General features: G+C 45.1%; 1 protein-coding gene across 1 annotated transcript in view; it reads left to right on the top strand.

Moving 5' to 3' along the window:
- Positions 1-571: 571 nt before the first annotated feature.
- The window catches only part of NHSL2 (NHS like 2), a 277,932-nt gene continuing 259,902 nt past the window's right edge, over positions 572-18,601 (top strand). Inside the window, exon 1 of the mRNA XM_007467467.1 lies at positions 572-851. Coding sequence (XP_007467529.1) covers positions 572-851 — 280 coding nt within the window. The remainder of the gene's footprint in view (positions 852-18,601) is intronic.

Genomic DNA, 18,601 nt, shown 5'->3' with positions numbered 1-18,601 from the left:
AGGGGCCTGCTATACCCGGAGCTGGGGCCGCCCCTCAGGGGCGCTCAGGCCAGGGGTGCCGCTCGGGGCGAGCCGGCCGCGCCGCCAGGCTGGTCCCCCGCGACCGCGCCCGCGCCCGGGATGCCGTTCTACAGGCGCACAGTGGTACCCCAGCGCCTGTGTCCGCGCAACCCACCGCAGCCGCTGACCGAGCTCCGCGACGTGAGCCACCTGGCCGCGCTCAGCCTGCTCCGGCAGCTCGCCGACCTCTGCGGCCACTCGCTGGCTCTGCTCGAGGACCTCGAGGGGCACCTGCTGGCCCTGGGGCGCCGTACCGACAGCCTGTTCCGCCGCACCGTACACCTCCGCCGCCGCCTTCCCTGCCGCCTGCTCGGCCCGGAGGACGACGAGGAAGAGCTAGGTAAGCCGCGCCCGGGCGGCTTGGCGCCTGCCCGCTCGCCGGCCCGCGCCCAGGGGCCTGCTATACCCGGAGCTGGGGCCGCCCCTCAGGGGCGCTCAGGCCAGGGGTGCCGCTCGGGGCGAGCCGGCCGCGCCGCCAGGCTGGTCCCCCGCGACCGCGCCCGCGCCCGGGATGCCGTTCTACAGGCGCACAGTGGTACCCCAGCGCCTGTGTCCGCGCAACCCACCGCAGCCGCTGACCGAGCTCCGCGACGTGAGCCACCTGGCCGCGCTCAGCCTGCTCCGGCAGCTCGCCGACCTCTGCGGCCACTCGCTGGCTCTGCTCGAGGACCTCGAGGGGCACCTGCTGGCCCTGGGGCGCCGTACCGACAGCCTGTTCCGCCGCACCGTACACCTCCGCCGCCGCCTTCCCTGCCGCCTGCTCGGCCCGGAGGACGACGAGGAAGAGCTAGGTAAGCCGCGCCCGGGCGGCCCGCGGCCCCGCGTGCACCCCGCCTCTGGGGGCGCCAGCCCGCGCCCGCTCTGCGCCCACCCCTCCCCCGTCCTCCCCACCCCTCCTCGGCCCTCCCCTCCCTTCCCCTCAGGGAACGAGGGGATCCCGTTTCCCAGATTCCACGCCTGCCGCACTCCAGCTGGAACTTCCTGCTCCTGGATCCGGTTGCGCCGTCCCGAGTGGCCATATGCCCTCGGGGTTCCCGGCCCTGGGGTTGGCGGCCGCCTTCTGGGGATCTTGGGGAAGAAGGCAGGGGGACCTGCGGGGGTCCCCGGGAGCTGCTGGGTCCGGACCGCTTCGGCGCCGCCCCCAGGCCCGAGGCGTCCTAGCCTTCGCGGAGTCGGGAACCAAATGGCCGCGCCGCTGGCGTCTTTGCTCCAGTCTAGGAGCTCAGTCACTTCGGAAAGCGCGCCGGAGCCGCCGGCCACCTACGCGGAGGCAGGAGCCCTGGCGGGCGGTGCCTACCGACTTTAAACCTGTGCAACTTCGTGCTGGAGTGTGATCGCGGCTCTCGCTCGAAGAAGCGTCTGAGAGCCCACCCACCCGCTTCTCCCCGCGAGTTCGGAGCTGGTGCTCCAGGAGAGGCCGGAGGGTGTGGTGGGGAGGAGAGACTCTCCGCCTCCCAGCCGGCTTCTCTGACCCCTTACCCCTAGGGTCCGGCTGCACAGACTTGCTTGGGAGAACCGTTTAAAGCAACTGTCATCAGTTCTGTGATACCTTTAGAAATCAGCCATGCCTGAGACACCCAGTGGTGCTCTGGCTGAGCACGCAGGACTCGTGAGAGGGCAGGAGGGCAACGCGAGCCCTTGTGCTTTACTACTTTGGACCCCAACACTTTGCATGGGGAATCCTCTCTCCATGGAAATGCTGTGATCCTTTAGAGTGTGGGACTTTTGGAGAAAGCAAGGGGATTGAATGTGCTGGAAGTGTTGACCTCAGCTGGGGCATGCCAGGTACCAGGGCCAATTGGTGCCACCAGAAAGTTAGGGGAGAGAAAGAGCAGTGTGGACAGGAAGTTTCAGATGGAGGCAGAATATGGCTACTGACTGACTTGTGATTGCAGGCCTCCAGCTGCCTTGGGAAAGAAGTGTCTGAGTCAGCCCCTCTCCATTGCAGACCTCACCTCCCTCCTACGCCTTCCACAGAATAGGTGTCGTAGGCCCTGGCACCCCTTTTCCCAAAACTCTCTGACCTCTGATGTTGATGGTGGAGGTCACTTGTGGAGAAAATGAACTGGGTCCTGTGGGGAAAGGAAGGTGGAAGACACAGTTGACTGCCAGGTGGAACGTAGACATGGGACCAGAAATCTGCATGGCAGGGGAGCAGAAAAGCTGGGGCCTTAGGTCTGGTTAGTTCTCAGTTAACAGAGAGGGTAGGAAGGTCATTGCTGATTTTTTTTTTCTGAGGTCCCACTGACTACCAGGATTAGCCTAGGAGAAATTTGATAAGTCAGCTTGGGGAGTCATTTTCCAAATCCCCACACAGCTTGCAGAGAGCCACCTACTGAGTGCAGCAGGGTAAGTTAAGGACAGTGAGGAGGCTCTACTTTTCCAGTTTGCACCTTTCTGTCCTTTCCATGTGAGGGAAGGAATGGCTTCACCAAGTTGCCTTGGGAAAGAGATGGCTTCATGCAGTGGAGAGCTCTTAAAGGAAGGGAGCAATTCTTAGGATAAATTGCATTGGGTTGGCTTCTTTGAAATTTGCAAGAGCTGGGAGAGTGGCTATCTCTCATCTTTGGTGTGGCTACTTGCCTTTGAGAGTGTACCTATCTGCAGGCTCAGGTACTGAGGTGCCTGCTGCGTAAATGGAACACAGCTACCTTAATTTGGCAACAAGTTCTGGTTTTCCATTTTCTGGTCTAATGCCCTACCCTAGACTCCGCTTGAGGTTCCCACTGCACACTTTTCTCTTCAGGAGTTTTGATTGTGTAGCACTTAAATTAGGCCTTCTCAGCAATGATCTGAGCACAAGTGCCAAATGCAAAGGGAGCTGGGGCGCATAATCAGTACACCACCTGGCCACCCCCGTGTCGCTCAGGCATAAGCTTCAACAAGGTGTTCAAGCAGGTTGCATATTATATTTTGAACCTAATTAAAAATGCTTTTTTTTCCCCCCACCATTGTCAAGGCTTGCTCTTTTCTTCCCTGTATCTTTTCCTCCTAGCTCCTACTCCATTACTGACCATTTTGCTGGTGGTGGGCACTCCCAGTCAGCATTTTACCCTGTATATCCTCTATCTGGCTGGATTTCCCCCAGATTCTTGCTCTAGCTGTTTCTTTGGTCATGAGGGCAGGAAAGAACTGGGAAGGAAGGTTTGGAAGCAACATGGCCAGAGTGAATGACGCCTGACAGGCCAGCAGTTTGTAGCCTCCTGTGGGGACAGCTTGGCTGCCACCTCCGGACTGAGTAATGACAAGTCAGACTGGCCCATAGACTTCAGGCTTGCAGAGACCAGACTGAAGGCTGGGCCGGGCAGGGAGGCAGCAGGGGGAGGACAGGGAGAGGAGAGGGAGAAAGACAGAGGAGGAGAAAGTTGATGCTAAAGGAGTCCACGGTGTTCCTCTCCACAATCAGGGGTGGTGTCCCCACCATCTTCAAGGTCACAAGGGTGGGACTGGGCTGGGCTGGTTGCCTGGCAACACCCTCTTCTCCACTGAAGGCTGTTCTTCAGTAATTTGAACCCCTTTGAGACTGCCCCAGAAGCTCTTGTAACTGTTCTGGGGTGGGGGATGGGGGTTGGAAAAAGGAGAGGGCGTGTTTCAGGACTGCACCAGGCTCCTCTGGTTGTGGATCTGTAGCTGTTGCCGCACCCTTGGCATAACCCTGCCTATAACTTGCGTTTTTCCTCACATCTGGCTTTGAATGTGACCCGCTTTATTGCATTCGTGTCCTGGATTCTGTACTCTTCATCTCAAGAATGGCATGGTCAAAGCCAGTGGGAAATAGCTCCATTCCTGCCACCATATGCTGAGTCAATCCAAGCTTTCCAATTTCTCCCTCAAACATCTATTTAATGTTTGTAGGTGCTTAAATGATAATTACAAAAGCAATCAGGCCATTGGCCTGGGGGTATATCTCCTGTGCAAGCAAGGAAGTCACTGAAGCACTAGACAATGGCTAGGTATGTTTAATAACACTGGGGAGCTATCATGTTACACTAGCCCATGAACTTGCTGTGGGAAAGATGCTCTGTTCCTTCTTGGCAATGATTTTGGCTTGAATACAGCCAGTTGGGTAGATGGTGGAAACTCCCTCTTCACCTTTATGTAAAATTCCTGCCTCTTGATTTTCCAACTTTGTGGCAACTCTGGCTCCGAATCATAAAGGACAGCTGGTTTATGTATATTTAAATCATAATTCCAGTGTGAGGGGAGACTGTTGTAAGTCTATATGGAGATGAAGAATGGAAACTTCACCTCTAGACTGCAGTCAGTTTATCAATAGATGAGGTATGGTAGACCCTGAACCTGACTGTCATGGCTACTGAGGAGGGGCCTGCTTGAGCTGGATGGAGCAGGAGGAGCTTGGAGGACTTGGAACAGGCACTCTACCAGGGCTCAGTTTTGTCTCTGTCCTACATGTCAGCCCCAGAAACTGTTGAGACAGTTGGCTTGACAGAGTGGGGAGGGGGAGCAAGCCCATTTTCTTTTAAGTACCATGAAATTCCTGGTCTGCTTCATGGTATTTCCATGTGTTGAAAACATCTTCCCTGGAAATTTGGACACCGAAATGTCCACTAGAATTTCCTCTGCTTTAGAAACAAGAAATTTAATCTTCTCCTTTTTTTAGATACATCAACAGCTAAAGCGATAAAAACGTCAGGATGACAGAATAGTAGAGTAATAGGAGAGGATTTAAATTATAGCTCTTGGGCTCAATTTTGATCTTTATGGAGTTGATTAGGTGTCAGGAGGAGGGCAGTGAATTTGTATCATTTGTCTCTGTACTTCTCTGGCTCGGGTGGAGTCAGTTTGTACTTTGTGACCCCAAAAATTTGGTCATTAACCATTATGGGCACCATAATACTTGACTACTGAGGCCCAGAAAAAGGAAGGGACTTGTCCAAAGGCACCCAGCTGGATCAAGACCTTTAGTAGCCCTAAGTGCTGGAAAGATTATAGTGCCTCTCCATACCTAATTCCAAATGAAACAATATTAAACCTTCAAATAAAATTTTATTTTAAAAGATTACTTGAAGTTCCACCTGTATGTTGAAATTAAAATGGCTTTTTATTAGGTTCTTTTATTCTCTCTCTCTTTTGTACTCCTGTTGTTGGTGCCCTAAGCATGGACTTAATCTGCCTCTTGGGGAATGTGGCACTGGCTAAGTCACACAGCAGGTCAGTGGCATGAGGCCTTGATCTAGAAGCCAGGGCTTCTGCCATCCAAGCCAGTGCTCTGCCCTCTTCAGGGATGCTAAGTTCAAAGTCAGTTGTTCATTGAGAGTCACTGCCGTGGCGTTTTTTCTAGCTGGAACTTGTTCAGGATAAGGAGTAACTACTGCTACCTTTGGGAACTGAGGGGTTCTCTAGAGAACAGGCCTCCTGGGGTTTCTGCAGTTGGGACTTGGGGGTTGAGATGGAGGTGAAGAGGAGGAAGGAAGGTCAACCTTGCATCATGTAGAGAATAGATGTGAGGCAAGAGGCTCCCTTGTTAAAACAGTCTCCTTTAAGCTTTCAGTAGAAATAGCCTTGGAAAAATAATCTTTAGTTGGGAAGGGGTGGCTGGGCTAGTGACACTGACAGTCTTCTGAAGGTCACCTTTCCATTGGATCTTTCCCTCACAATCCTTCTGTCATCTTTATACTTGCTATTCTCCCTGATAGCCTTTAATCCAACTGTGGACACATCTTATCACACACCCACGTCCTGACTATTTTCTGTTATTACAGCAGAGCCTGGTTGGCATTTCCAAAGGTACTTTTATTAAAAGCCAAGGGGAATGAGAAAGTAAAATTATTACCAAAAATGTGTTTAACATACGTGTTTCCAAAGTATGGATTTATTATTCTTCAAAGCTTAAGTTGCTTAACAGGCTTACTAGCTTTGCTGATCTATGTACCCTTTCTGAGGGACTCAGATCACCTTTTCCTCAGATCATTATTTTCTAACTTTGAAGAAAGGGCACAACTTTGGGTCCTGTCTCCTCCCTGCCCCCAACCCTTGTGCTGGGTTTTAGAGACCCACAGGCTGTTCATTCGAAGAGCTCCCAGTCTGCAGGGGTTGATGCCATCTTGTTTCCCAGCATAACAGCACAGGGTGCCTGGGTATCCGGTCTTCTTTTCTAGGTGGGGGAAAGAAGATAACCAGAATATGGACCCCAGTTCACACCCCATAGGATTTTCCATTTAGTCTGGTTCGCGGTCCAAGGATGGAATTTGGACTTTTAGAATTCCCTATGGTAAAAAAAAAACAAAAAACAAAAAAACAAAAAACGCAAACAGTGATAGAGTGCTACTGTGAATTCAGCAATGCTTTTACATGAATTTGTAGGTTTAAAATCGATGACCTTCTCTTCATACATAGGTAAAATAATGCTTATTCAGTAGATGAACAATGCTTGGTAGATCTGCAGACTCATGGAGTTCTTGTGATAACTCCTCCAGAGTTATCTAGATGGCCTTCTAGAGTCTTCTACCCTCTGTTGGGAAGCACTGGCTTAACCTTCCTGGTTCAAGCTTTCAGCTCTTCCCTGCTCCAAAGAATTCCATGATTTCACTCAGATAAGCCCTCACTGAAGTTTTCAAGTTAGAGTACACAGGATGGCAATGTCTTTTTCTCACTTTATTTATTTACTTTATTTCAGTTTTACTGAAATATAATTGACATACATCACTGCATAAATTTAGGTGTACAGGATGATGATTTGACTTACATACATCATGTAATGATTATCACAATAAGTTTAGTGAACGTCCATCATCTCGTATAGATACAAAATTAAAGAAAAAGAAAAAAATATTTTTCCTTGCGATGAGAGCTCTTAGGATGTACTCTCTTAACAACTTTCATAAATAACACACAGCAGTGTTCATTATATTTATCATGTTGTACCTTACAACTCTAGTACTTACTTATTGTATAATTGGAAGTTTGTACCTTTTGACCACCTTCAGCCAGTTCCCCCTCCCCTCGCCCCAACCTCTCTGGTAACCACAAATCTGATCTCTTCTTCTGTGAGTTTATTTGTATGTTTTTTGAAGTATAATTGACCTACAGCACTATGTTAGTTCCTGGTGCACAATATAGTGATTCCATATTTCTATACCTTACAAATTGAGCACCATGATAAGTCTAGTTACCATCTGTCATCACACAAAGATATCACATTATTATTGACCATATTTCCCACACTCTACACTTTATCCGCACAATACTCCTTTATTTTGTAACTGGAAGTTTGTACCTCTTAATCTCCCTCACTTATTTCACTCATCCCTCCCACCCCCTCCCCTCTGGCAACCACCTGTTTTTTCTCTATATCTATGATGCTGTTTCTGTTTTGTTATGTTTGTTCATTTGTTTTGTTTTTTAGATTCCACATATAAGTATAATCATATGGTATTTGTCTTCCTCTGTATGACTTATTTTACTAAGCATAAAACTCTCTAGGTACATCTGTGTCACAAATGGCAAGATTTCATTCTTTTTTATGGCTGAGTAATATTCCATTGTATCTATACACCACATCTTCTTTATCCATTCATCTTTTGATGGCACTTAGGTTGCTTCTATATCTTGGCTATTGTGAATAATGCTGCAGTGAACACAGGGGTGCATGTATCTTTTCGAATTAGCGTTTTCATTTTCTTTGGAGAAATACACAAAGTGGAATTGCTAGATCATATGGTAGTTCTATTTTTAATGTTTTGAGGAACCTCCATAGGATGGCAAAAACTTAATGGACAAGGCTACATTAATAATGCCACAAATAGGAGATGTGTGGATTGTGTTTGCACAAGTAGGCTTGCACCAAGATGCTTTGTGTGTGAGGCAGTGTGTCTAATTGTGTACAAACCATTAGGCTCAGTCCTTTAATTTGGGAGATTTGAGCAATCTCTGTCCATCCCTCCTCCCTTCCTGCCCTCCCTCCCTCTCTCTCTTTCAAAAATGTAAGCTCCTCAATAGAAAGTAAACATCCTTAGGGCAGAGATTTTATCTCTTTTTACTGCCATATCTCCAGTCCCTAAAATAGTGCTTGGCACTTAATAAATATCTATTAAGTTCAATTCCTCCCTTCTTTCTAACCACCACACATTTATTGAGCACCTGACCCTGGGCCTGGCCCTGTGCTAGCCTCTGAGGATATAGAGCCAAGCTAGAATGCAGCCCCATGGTCCAGCGGGGAGAGCCTGGAATCATCGTACTGCCATGGAGGCAAGCCTGGGGGTCATCGGAAGGCAGAGGAAGCTCACCTAATTCAGCTCAGAGACTTGGAAAAGCTTCGGGGAGGATGTGGTGTCTGAGTTCTGAAGGATGATCTGGAGCTGGCCAATTGAAGAAGAAAGGGGAGGGAATTCCTGGCTCAGAAGGTAGCCTGCGCTAAGCCCTGGATATGTGAGAGGGCTAGTGTGGTGGAGGAACTAACTCAAGTGATTCAGGAGGAGAGGGCGCAAGGCACCTCCTGACTCAGAGTGAGCCCTCAGGGTGGAGGTCGGGTGGGTGAGCTCTAACATCCTGTTTGCTGACCAAGGAGCTGGATACTAGAGAGCCTTAGGAAGGTCCAAATGAAGCTATAATAGGAACTGCAGATTTTCTTGATCTATGTTCAGGTTTTCATTATCCTTGGGCAGATGAGACCTGGGTGACCTTGGCTCCTCCCTGCTCTGCAGAGCCAAGTCCTAGGTCTCCCTAAGATGTCCAGGCCAGGAGGCACTCCACGCCACAGTGAGATAGAAAGAGGCAGAGAAAGCAAGAATCTACCTGCCTGTATGTCCCGGGCTGTGTGGATCCAGTTGCATTCCAGGGCAAAATATATTATTCATGCCCCTGCCGTTTTGTGAGTGGGGACATTTGAGGTTTGACTGTATGTTTTATTTTATTTTATTTTTTCTTTCTAAATAGCATAGATTCTTAAGAATGGTCTGTAATTCATCTAGGGGAAAATCAGAAAAATATTTTTTTCCCTTGGAAAACGGACTCAAAGAGAAGATGAGTTTTAAAAATGATTCAGCTGTTTTTAAGTGGAATCATTTGCTTCTGAGACCAGTGTAATTAACTGCCTGGCAATTTATAGTCTGATTCCCAGTATCTGTGAAGTAGTCAAACTCATATTGTTCTTCCCAACCATCAGGCCCTGAGGGGAGTGAGGTCTACTTTACCAGAAAGCCTTGGGTGCTCTCCGCTCTCGCAGGAGGCCTTGCATCACAGCTGTCAGCAATTCCAGTGGTGTTGTTATATGCTCTTTTCCCCCCTTGACCCAGTAATTCCATTTCCAAGACCTTATGCTAAAGAAATGATCAGATATTGTGGGGAAAATGTTTGCAGATCCTCACTGCATCTTTGGGTTATTTATACTAACCCCCAAATGAAAACAGTAATATGGGTGTGGTTCTATAAATGTTGACAGGTCTATGTGTGGTACAAATCTAGGCAACTAAGAAAAATCGTGCTCAAAACAAATATATGAGGATATGTGGAGATGTGTGAAAAAATGCTAAGTGACAAATCAGGGTATTAAGTTGCATGTATGATATTATCCAAAATAAAGCACATACATAAAAAAGAAGCTGGAGGGGTATGTGCCAAAATGTTAACATTCGTTGTTATCTCAGGGTGATAACAATGATAGCAAACAATAACAAAGATAGCAGTGGTTATCTTTATGAGATTATGGGAGCAGGTGTGTTTTCTTTTCTTGTACCTTTGTGTATTTTTCAAAATTTCCTAAATGTACATGTATTAATAAACAGAAAAACCAAACAATGAATGACATATTAAGGAAAAGGATCTTGGGATTTGGAAGCAGCACCTGTGGGTTTAATTCTGACTTGCCCAACACTGATTTGGGTGTCTCAGAACCACACTCCCTCATCTTTAAAAGGGGGTTAATGCTCCCCAGTTCAGAAGGTTGTCGTGAGGATCCAGAATAACGTATGGAAAATGCCGGGCCCATATGCCACAATCCTGCTTATGATCACTAAATACTAAGATGATGAAATTCCACAAAACCTTTTGAAATACCTGGATGGGGATACTGTCAAGATGAAGTTATAATGTTTCCTAAACAGCTCCGAATTGCAGCCATTCTTCCCTTTTGCAGAATATGTAAAGAATGCCTGCCTGTGTGCCCACGGAGGAGCCACGGCTGTGGGTTCATCTCTCCCAATCCGAGGATTTTCCTTTCCTTTGACTCCTCCCTTCATTCTCCCCCACTGACATCTGTTCACTGCCTCACCAACCAAGGGGGCAAATTCTTTGGAACTGAAGCCGAGGCACCACCGAGAGTTCTGGTAGATCTGAGATGTTTATTGTCACAGAATATGTGGTGCTGGCTGACCACGAGGACCCGCCAGGTTGGGACGCCAAGGAGGAGCTTTAATGAAGCAGCAGAGGATGGACCCAGGTTGCACAGCTAGGCAGCATCCCCTGCCTTGGGGCAGAGCCCTCGTCCAAATGTCCTGCCGGCTCTCTGGTCACCTCTTCCCTTGGGATGGCTTCATGGCTTCTGGCTTGGCTCACCAGTTTTACAGAACCAGCTTGGTTTATGGGTGAAGAAACACCTTCTCACAAAACTTCTGGGGCCTCAGGATGCTTCAGTGACCTATTTGGCAGCTTGCCTGAGGGTCTGTCTCTCACCAGCATGGATTTGGAGCCAGTAAGCCCTAATCTTACAACCAGGCAGCCTCAAGGTCATGGGCACACCTTGGTAGTGTCTACAGCATGCCCAGACCACCAAGCAATTCAGTCATCTCCCTGAGTAGAATCCTTCACACTGCTTGTCTGGTTGCATTTTTTATTTTTAAAATTAGAGTAAAAGATATAGACCCTGGCTGCAAATCTGAATTACTTGGAGAGCTTAAAAACATTACTAATGCTGTGGCCCCACCCCATACCAATAAAACCAGAATTTCTGGGGGATGAGGCCCAGGAACCAGGATTTTTAAAAGACCCCCAGGTGATTCTAATGTGCAAGCGTGGGTGAGAACCACTGTTGTGGTATAGACGGTTAAAGCTGGAAGAGACCATCCAGAGTTTGAAAATTTATAATGTATTTGTGGATAATGAGCATGAACTATAATACAGGCTTAGATTAAAGTAAGTGACAAAATATGACCTCATGGATAAACTCATAGCAGCAATAATACCAAGTTAGATAATACACTTAAAAATTTTTTTAATAATGCATTTTATTTAACCCAGTATATCCAATATAGTATCATTTCAGCATGCAATCGATATTCAAATGATTAATGAGGTATTTTACATTATTTTCTCTTTTGTACTAGGTCTTCAAAATTCAATGTGAATTTTACACTTACAGCACATCTCAGTTTGGTGTAACTACCTTTCAAATGCTCCATAGTGCTATGTGGACAGTGGCTTCCATATTGGACAGCACCATTCTAGGGCATGGCCTTGTAGGCCAACTGGTCTTCTGTATGATAAAGTATATTATTTTTTTAAAACTGGATAATACACTTTTTAAATTTTATAAGAGAACAGGAAATTAGAAAGATGAAGCCATTAATTTTATTAATAAAAAGAATAAATATATGTTAAGGTAAAGTTAAACGTCTTTTTGTTTTGTTTTGTTTTTTGGTTTTTTTATATCTTTATTGGAGTATAATTGCTTTATAATGGTGTGTTAGTTTCTGCTTTATAACAAAGTGAATCAGTTATACATATACATATGTTCCCATATCTCTCCCTCCGTCCCACCCTCCCTATCCCACCCCTCCAGGTGGTCACAAAGCACTGAGCTGATCTCCCTGTGCTATGCGGCTGCTTCCCACTAGCTATCTACCTTACGTTTGGTAGTGTATATATGTCCATGCCTCTCTCTCGCTTTTATTTTACATTTTTTGGTTATAACACGTCATCAACAACCACTGACATTTTAGACGAGAACAGTACTTTTGTTTTCTTATGTTGTAGTTATTTAATATCACTCTTGACGTTACTGGGTTGGATCCCTACAAGTCGACCTCAACTTACCTGTCTTTGCAAAAGAATATTAAGATTCCACTATGCACAGGGTTGTTGGAGTACAGGGAAGAGGAAGGGAACTTCCACTTTGTAATAGTTAGTGTACCAAATTAGGCTATGCCAGAAATCATAAATAGAAGTTGAAATGGTTGCCTCTGAATCAACATCTAGATTGGACTTGGTGCTTTCCTCAGTTCTCTTACGTGGCACACCATTTCATGCAGGTAGATTATTACGTTAATGACAGTGCATAATAGAACAATTGTATAGGTTGTTGTGTTCAGTAGTTTTAAACCCATATCTGTTATACTTCAACAAATGCAGTTTAGAAGAAAAAGTATTTCTCTTTTTATCCTCTCCATGATCCCAATAGAAATAAAGTTTTAGAATGTGAATCTAGGCCAGCAGCTGCCCAGAGAAAGGAAGAGGACTGGTCTAAAGGCGTCTCCAGGGTCGGTGGTTGCACTGACTTCGAGCACAGAACCTCTCCTGTGGCTATTTTGGAGTCCTGAGGCATCCACTTAGGTGACCCTGTCATCAGCTCCTGAGAAATGCTGGGACAAGGGTGACAAGGGAGAGGAGAAAACTTTGGGAGGCCACTTTTAGTATCCCCTCTCCCTGCTGTGATCAGAGGGAAGAGATACTAAAGGCAACGCTTCTAGTTTGTGTCCCCAGCAACAGCTGATGCGGAAGATAACAAACAAGGCATCAAGAAGAGGCAGCAGCATCTTCAGAGGAATCTGGTTAAGAAGGCTGAGAAGTGTGTTTTGAGGAAGAGTTGCACTCAGAATGGTGAAAATTAAACAAAAAGTTTATGAAAAAGTTTGGGAAGAGTCCAGCTCCCAGGAAACTTTGCTCTTAGGAGAGACTCATGTCTTGAGGTTTCTGGATAGCTAAGTCTCACTGTATTCCAATTTCTAACCTGTTTTACCTCTTGGAATAATGCGTTACGTAAGTTTACTCCCCATTGTGAAATAGCACAGTGAAATCTTTTCCCCCATAATTCCAAATTAATGAAAATGGTAGATTTAGGAAACAAATGTTAGTGACTCACACAGAGGCTTTACATTTTGTGCCTGTAGTTTCAAAACTATCTGCTGCACGTGGGGAGGAAGATCCAGTGAAGGTGAGGACTCCTTCCATTCCAGTTAGCATGTATTGCACTCCTGTTAGATGCCAGTGGGAGCTGGTAGTATATATGGCAAATAGGTGTCCCCTCCAAGAAGAGGGATGGCAAAAAAGGTACCTCCTCTGGATAGAGCAATGAGGAAAACCCACTCCTTTTGGTGGAACCGTTAGACAAAGGCAATTTCTTTGAGCATAGCAGTTAGAAATAGTCACTTGTTTTGGTCATAACTATTTAAAAATAGAGCATCCTCTGGGTGGACCAATTTTGACATAATAATTAAAGTCCACATGCAGTCAGACAGGGCATTGGGCTTGGCTGAATTTTGTCCCCAACTTGAGACCCCTTGGCAGGGTGCCCTTGTAGGAATACAACTTGCACAAGAGTACAGGTGGTCCTGTGGTGCCCGGGGCCAGGCCAGGCACCAGGCATACAGATGTATATGAGAGCTAGACCTTGTTCTTAAGAAATGTATAGACTCCCCTTCCTAACCCCCATCCTCTTTAACTCACCCCATCTGCTGCCAGCTCCACCCATGCTGCATTCTGCCTGGCAGAGCTTCTCTTTATGGTGACAAAACGTCTACCCTCCAGATGCACGGGCTGCTGTCTGCTGTTAGCGGGGGCTGTGCTGCTCCTGCCTGAGTCTCCAGGATAAATGTCTACTATCTATGATGAACAACTAGGGCTAATTGTTCGTTGTGAGGGCTTGTTGCTTCTAGGTTCTAGATGGGAAAATATAGACAGCATTTCTTCAACATCTGTTTTAAAACTTGGTTGTGTTCTGTTTAAATGTGCTTTGAAATGGTGAGTTTAGGCAGAACTGAGCTATCTTTTGCCTTTAATTTTCTTATTCTTTAATAAAGGAAAGCAGTTTATCTCTAATCTGGTGATTTAGAGCTGGCTTCAAGGGCTAATTCCTACCTAGCTCATTGTATTAAGATTGTGCCAGGCCCTGTGCCAGGTATTGGTGACGCTGAATTCATAAGACATACCTTTTGCCCTTGAGTCTTGATATTTAGTTGGGAGGACAGTGTGGAGGGAGATAACCTCACTGCAGGCTGCTGGGTCTTAGGTGAAAAGCATAGAGCACAGAGGCAAGGAAAGCTTCCATAGCCTTTTTCTCTCTTGTCTTCCTGAAAACTGCTATTCATCCATCCATCCAGACATTCCCTCATCTTTACAGCCTCCTCTGACTCTCTCTGCTGTACTCCTGCTGTGCTTTGTTCACTTTTGAGACCCTTGGTTCTTCCATGTGGCCCAGCTTGGGAGAAGATCGTTGAGGCAGAGACTGCCAACTATGTACTGAACTTTCTTGAGTTCATTTTTATTTCCTTTCTTTTACCACCTCTTGAAAGTAACATGACCCTCTTCTGTGAAACTTGGAAGAACAGCCTGGCCATTCCTGGCCCCAAGATGAACCATAAGCTAGAAGTTAGCATTCTCTCCCGAGAAGAGTGAAAGCCTGTTTTAAAGGTTGTGGGGCTTTGGAAATAAGGTAGAACTACTGCGGCCTTCAGATCCTGATAAGTTCAGATGAGTTTGAACGGTTTCCTCCATCCCAAGGGACATCAGAGTTATATTAGGTGTTTGTGGGCTAGGGACAGGCCTTTAGACGTAGAAAGAAGCCCTGGTTATGAACCTGGCTAATTTTGCTCATTTTGCCAAGGGATAATGCCCAATTTCAGTATTTGCTAATGGGGTAATTTCAGTGTTGAGCCTTTTTTCTCTTTTTCAGGAGGATCAAATGAAATCCCATATGGAAAAGACTTTGTAAACAAAAAGCCACCCCCAAACTGTTATGTATTGTCATCCTTGAGAACAAAGACAGTGGCTGACTCATCCCTTTTTCCCCAGCATCTAGTTTGGAAGTAGGCACACTGCAAATGTTTGTTGAATGACTAAGTGGCCTAGTAGGAGATAGGTGTTTGTATTTCTTTTCTTTTTTTTCTAGGACTCTACCTTTAATACCAATAATAATAATAACTTTAATGATAACTTCCCTAATTATAAAAATAATACATATTTGATGCAGAAAACATGGAAGTATAGAAAGCACAAAGAAAAAAGCAATAAAACAAAAATCCTTCTTGGTATCAACCAGATATAATAATTGGCTACATTCTGATGTATATTCTTCTAATATTTTTCCTTATGAATGTTTCATTTTTGTTTTGTAAGAGGAAGTTATTGTAATGCATCCATCCTTTAATAGCCCTTTTCAAATTAGTGTATCATTTAAGAATGTTTATATCATGTAAATCATATATATGCTAAGGGGTTAACATCCAGAATATATAAAGAACTCCCCATAACTCATCAAAGAAACCAAAACCTGTTTGTATTTCTTTAAACCTTTCCATATTATCTAATAAATCTGCTGTATTAATGCTTACCCTTACCTGTTTTGTAATTTCTGCCATTACCAACACTGTGAAGCCTGCAATCAGGATGTACCGCTGCCAAATCGACAGTGGTGCCTAGGCTATGATCTTTTTCTTAAGGGTTTAGGTCTCCCACCAGACTCCTCAAGGGTGGGAGTTGTGTTCCCCCAGTGCCTTGGTATCCAGTAAGTGCTATATACATCTTTGCTGGCTGACAAACAGGGAGAGCTAGTAGCATGTTTTTGCACTTCTATTTGGCTAGTCATATCAGTTCCAGATGTCAGAAAGTGACAGATGTCACAGCTAGATTACCCCACCTTACTTTTGCACTGAGATGATCCCGTCTTTTTTAAAATTAAAGAACCTTTGGACAAAAATAGCCATGGCATTTATTATTATTATTATTATTATTTTTTGGAATTGTATACTTTATTTATTTATTTTTTTAACATCTTTATTGGGGTATAATTGCTTTACAATGGTGTGTTAGCTTCTGCTTTATAACAGAGTGAGTCAGTTATACATATATATATGTTCCCATATCTCTTCCCTCTTTGTCTCCCTCCCTCCCACCCTCCCTATCCCACCCCTCCAGACAGCCACAAAGAACCGAGCCGGTTTCCCTGTGCCATGCGGCTGCTTCCCACTGGCTATCTACCTTACGTTTGTTAGTATATATATGTCATGGCATTTATTATTATTGTTAAGAGCTTACTTTGTGCCTGGCAATATGTGAATCATCAACTCATTTATTCCTCACAACGATTCCATGAGAGTTACCATTATTATCCCCGTTTTCTGGATGAAGAAACAGGCTCAGAGAAGAGGAAATAATTTGATTAAGAGTTGTGAAGTAAGTTGAGAATCCAGAATTGGAACCCTTATGCATGTTCTCAGTCACAGTGAATGGGGAGTGGGCTGTACTGAAAGTGAGGTTTAGGGAAGGAAAGTATTTCTACCACCATCAGGGAAGAGCCTAGGTTGGGGTAAGATCAGTTGGGGGACTTTCTAATGGGACCCAGGAGATTCAGCAGAACTATATTTGGTAGGAGTAAAAAGAGAATTAAAATTCAGGGGGTGAGACAGGAAGAGAAAACAGGATATTGAATTTTCTTCTGTGAAATTAGCTAGCATTGTTGCATTTCTTTCTAATTTATGAAGCACTTTTACATATGTTGTCTCATACAGTCCTCATGACAGCCCTGTGAGTTATTGCTCCTATTTAAGAAATGAAAAAAAAAAAAAAGATCCAGAGGCATTATAACAGACTTGCCCATGGGGGCAAGTGGGAAGGTTCTGAAGACCAGTAAACCATTCATTCATTCAATAAACATTAATTGAGCATCTACTATGTACCAGACACTGTTTTTGATGCTCGAGATACAGCAGTGAACAAGACAGACAAAATTCTTTGTCCTCATGGAGCTTACAAGGTAGATAAACTATGATTTATTTCTTTTCAATTATCCTCTGTCAAGTAATAGATATTGGTTTGGGTTGAAAACCCAAACCTGTGCTTTATTTTTTTTTAAGAATCTATTTTGAAGTGGACCATTTTTTAAAAGTCTTTATTGAATTTGTTACAATATTGCTTCTGATTTATGTTTTGGTTTTTTGGCCCTGAGGCATGTGGGATCTTAGCTTCCTGACCAGGGATCGAACCCGTACCCCCTGCATTGGAAGGCAAAGTCTTTGTATCCCCTGCATTAGAAGGCAAAGTCTTAACTGCTGGACCACCAGAGAAGTCCCTTGGCTGTGCTTTAGAATCATCTGGCACATTTTGAAAAAAGCACTGATGCCTTGGCCCCACTCCAGACCAATTAAATCAGAATCTCTGGGAGTTGAAGCCCAGGCATTGGATGTGTGTGCATGTGTGTGTATGAGTGTTTTAAACCTGCTCCAGAGGGTTTTCGTGTGCAGTCAAGCATGAGAAGCACTGGTTTAGAGCAGTCTCAACCTTGGCTTCTCATTAGAATCACCTTGAGAACTTAAAAATATATATACCAATGTCTGGACCTCACCTCTGGGGTGAATTAAATTAGAATCTCAGCGGTCATGTCCAGACATTTTAATTTAATTTAATTTTATTTTATTATTGAGGTATAGTTGATCTACAATAGTGTGTTAGTTTCAGGTGTACAGCACAGTGATTCAGTTACATATGTGTGTGTGTATATATATTACATATATATGTTACATGTGTGTATGTATTCAATTACATATGTATATATATATAGCTATATAAAACTGGGCAACACAGATGGGCATACAAGGGCAGGGTCAGAGGGGAGGACTCAATGGCGTCTGACTGTGAAAGTCAACCAGAGGGAAGAAGAAACAAAGATGTTTGCCTTGCAGATCAAAAGCACCCAGGGACAGCAGAAAGCGAGCTAGAGGAAGGCAGCCTACCAGTTGACCTAGATCTCTTTGCACCTATAATTGGTCTGCGCTGGCAGAAGAAAGATGATAATGCTAGCTGTTGAGAGGCAACATAGTTAGCATAGTGGTTAAGTGCAGGGACCCTGAGACCACCCTCCTGGGGTGGTCTCACTCTGAGCCCTCACTCTGCCATTTGCTTTCTTTACGACCCTAGGTAAGTAGCCTGACATCTCTTTGCATTAGTTTCCCAAGCTGTAAATTGGGGATCCTTATAATAATACCTACTTCATAGGCCTGTCATGAAGATTACAAGCTTGGCACATAGTAAATATTTTTACACAAACATTATAAAGAATGATTTGGAGTAAGTGTCCAGCACCCTACTTGTATTTGCTCCCTAATCTTTACTTTGCATGAAGTAGGCACTATTTCCCCAGTCTTATAGATGAAGAAACCAAGGCACAAAGATGTTGTCACTTGTAAAAAAATGACCTAGTTAGTAAGTCATAGAGCCAGGATATGACCCCAGGGGAATTGGTTCCTTAGCACCCACTCAACCACAGGACTATACTGAGTAGTGACACAAGCCTTTATCTCCATTTGATGCCCACTGATAAAAGCTGGGCCCGGGGCTTCCCTAGTGGCACAGTGGTTGAGAGTCCACCTGCCAATGC

This window comes from Lipotes vexillifer, unplaced genomic scaffold, assembly GCF_000442215.2.
Source record: "Lipotes vexillifer unplaced genomic scaffold, Lipotes_vexillifer_v1.1 scaffold142, whole genome shotgun sequence".
NCBI lineage: Eukaryota > Metazoa > Chordata > Mammalia > Artiodactyla > Lipotidae > Lipotes > Lipotes vexillifer.
Note: the sequence above shows the minus strand (reverse complement) of the source record. Positions and strands in the feature narration are given on the sequence as shown.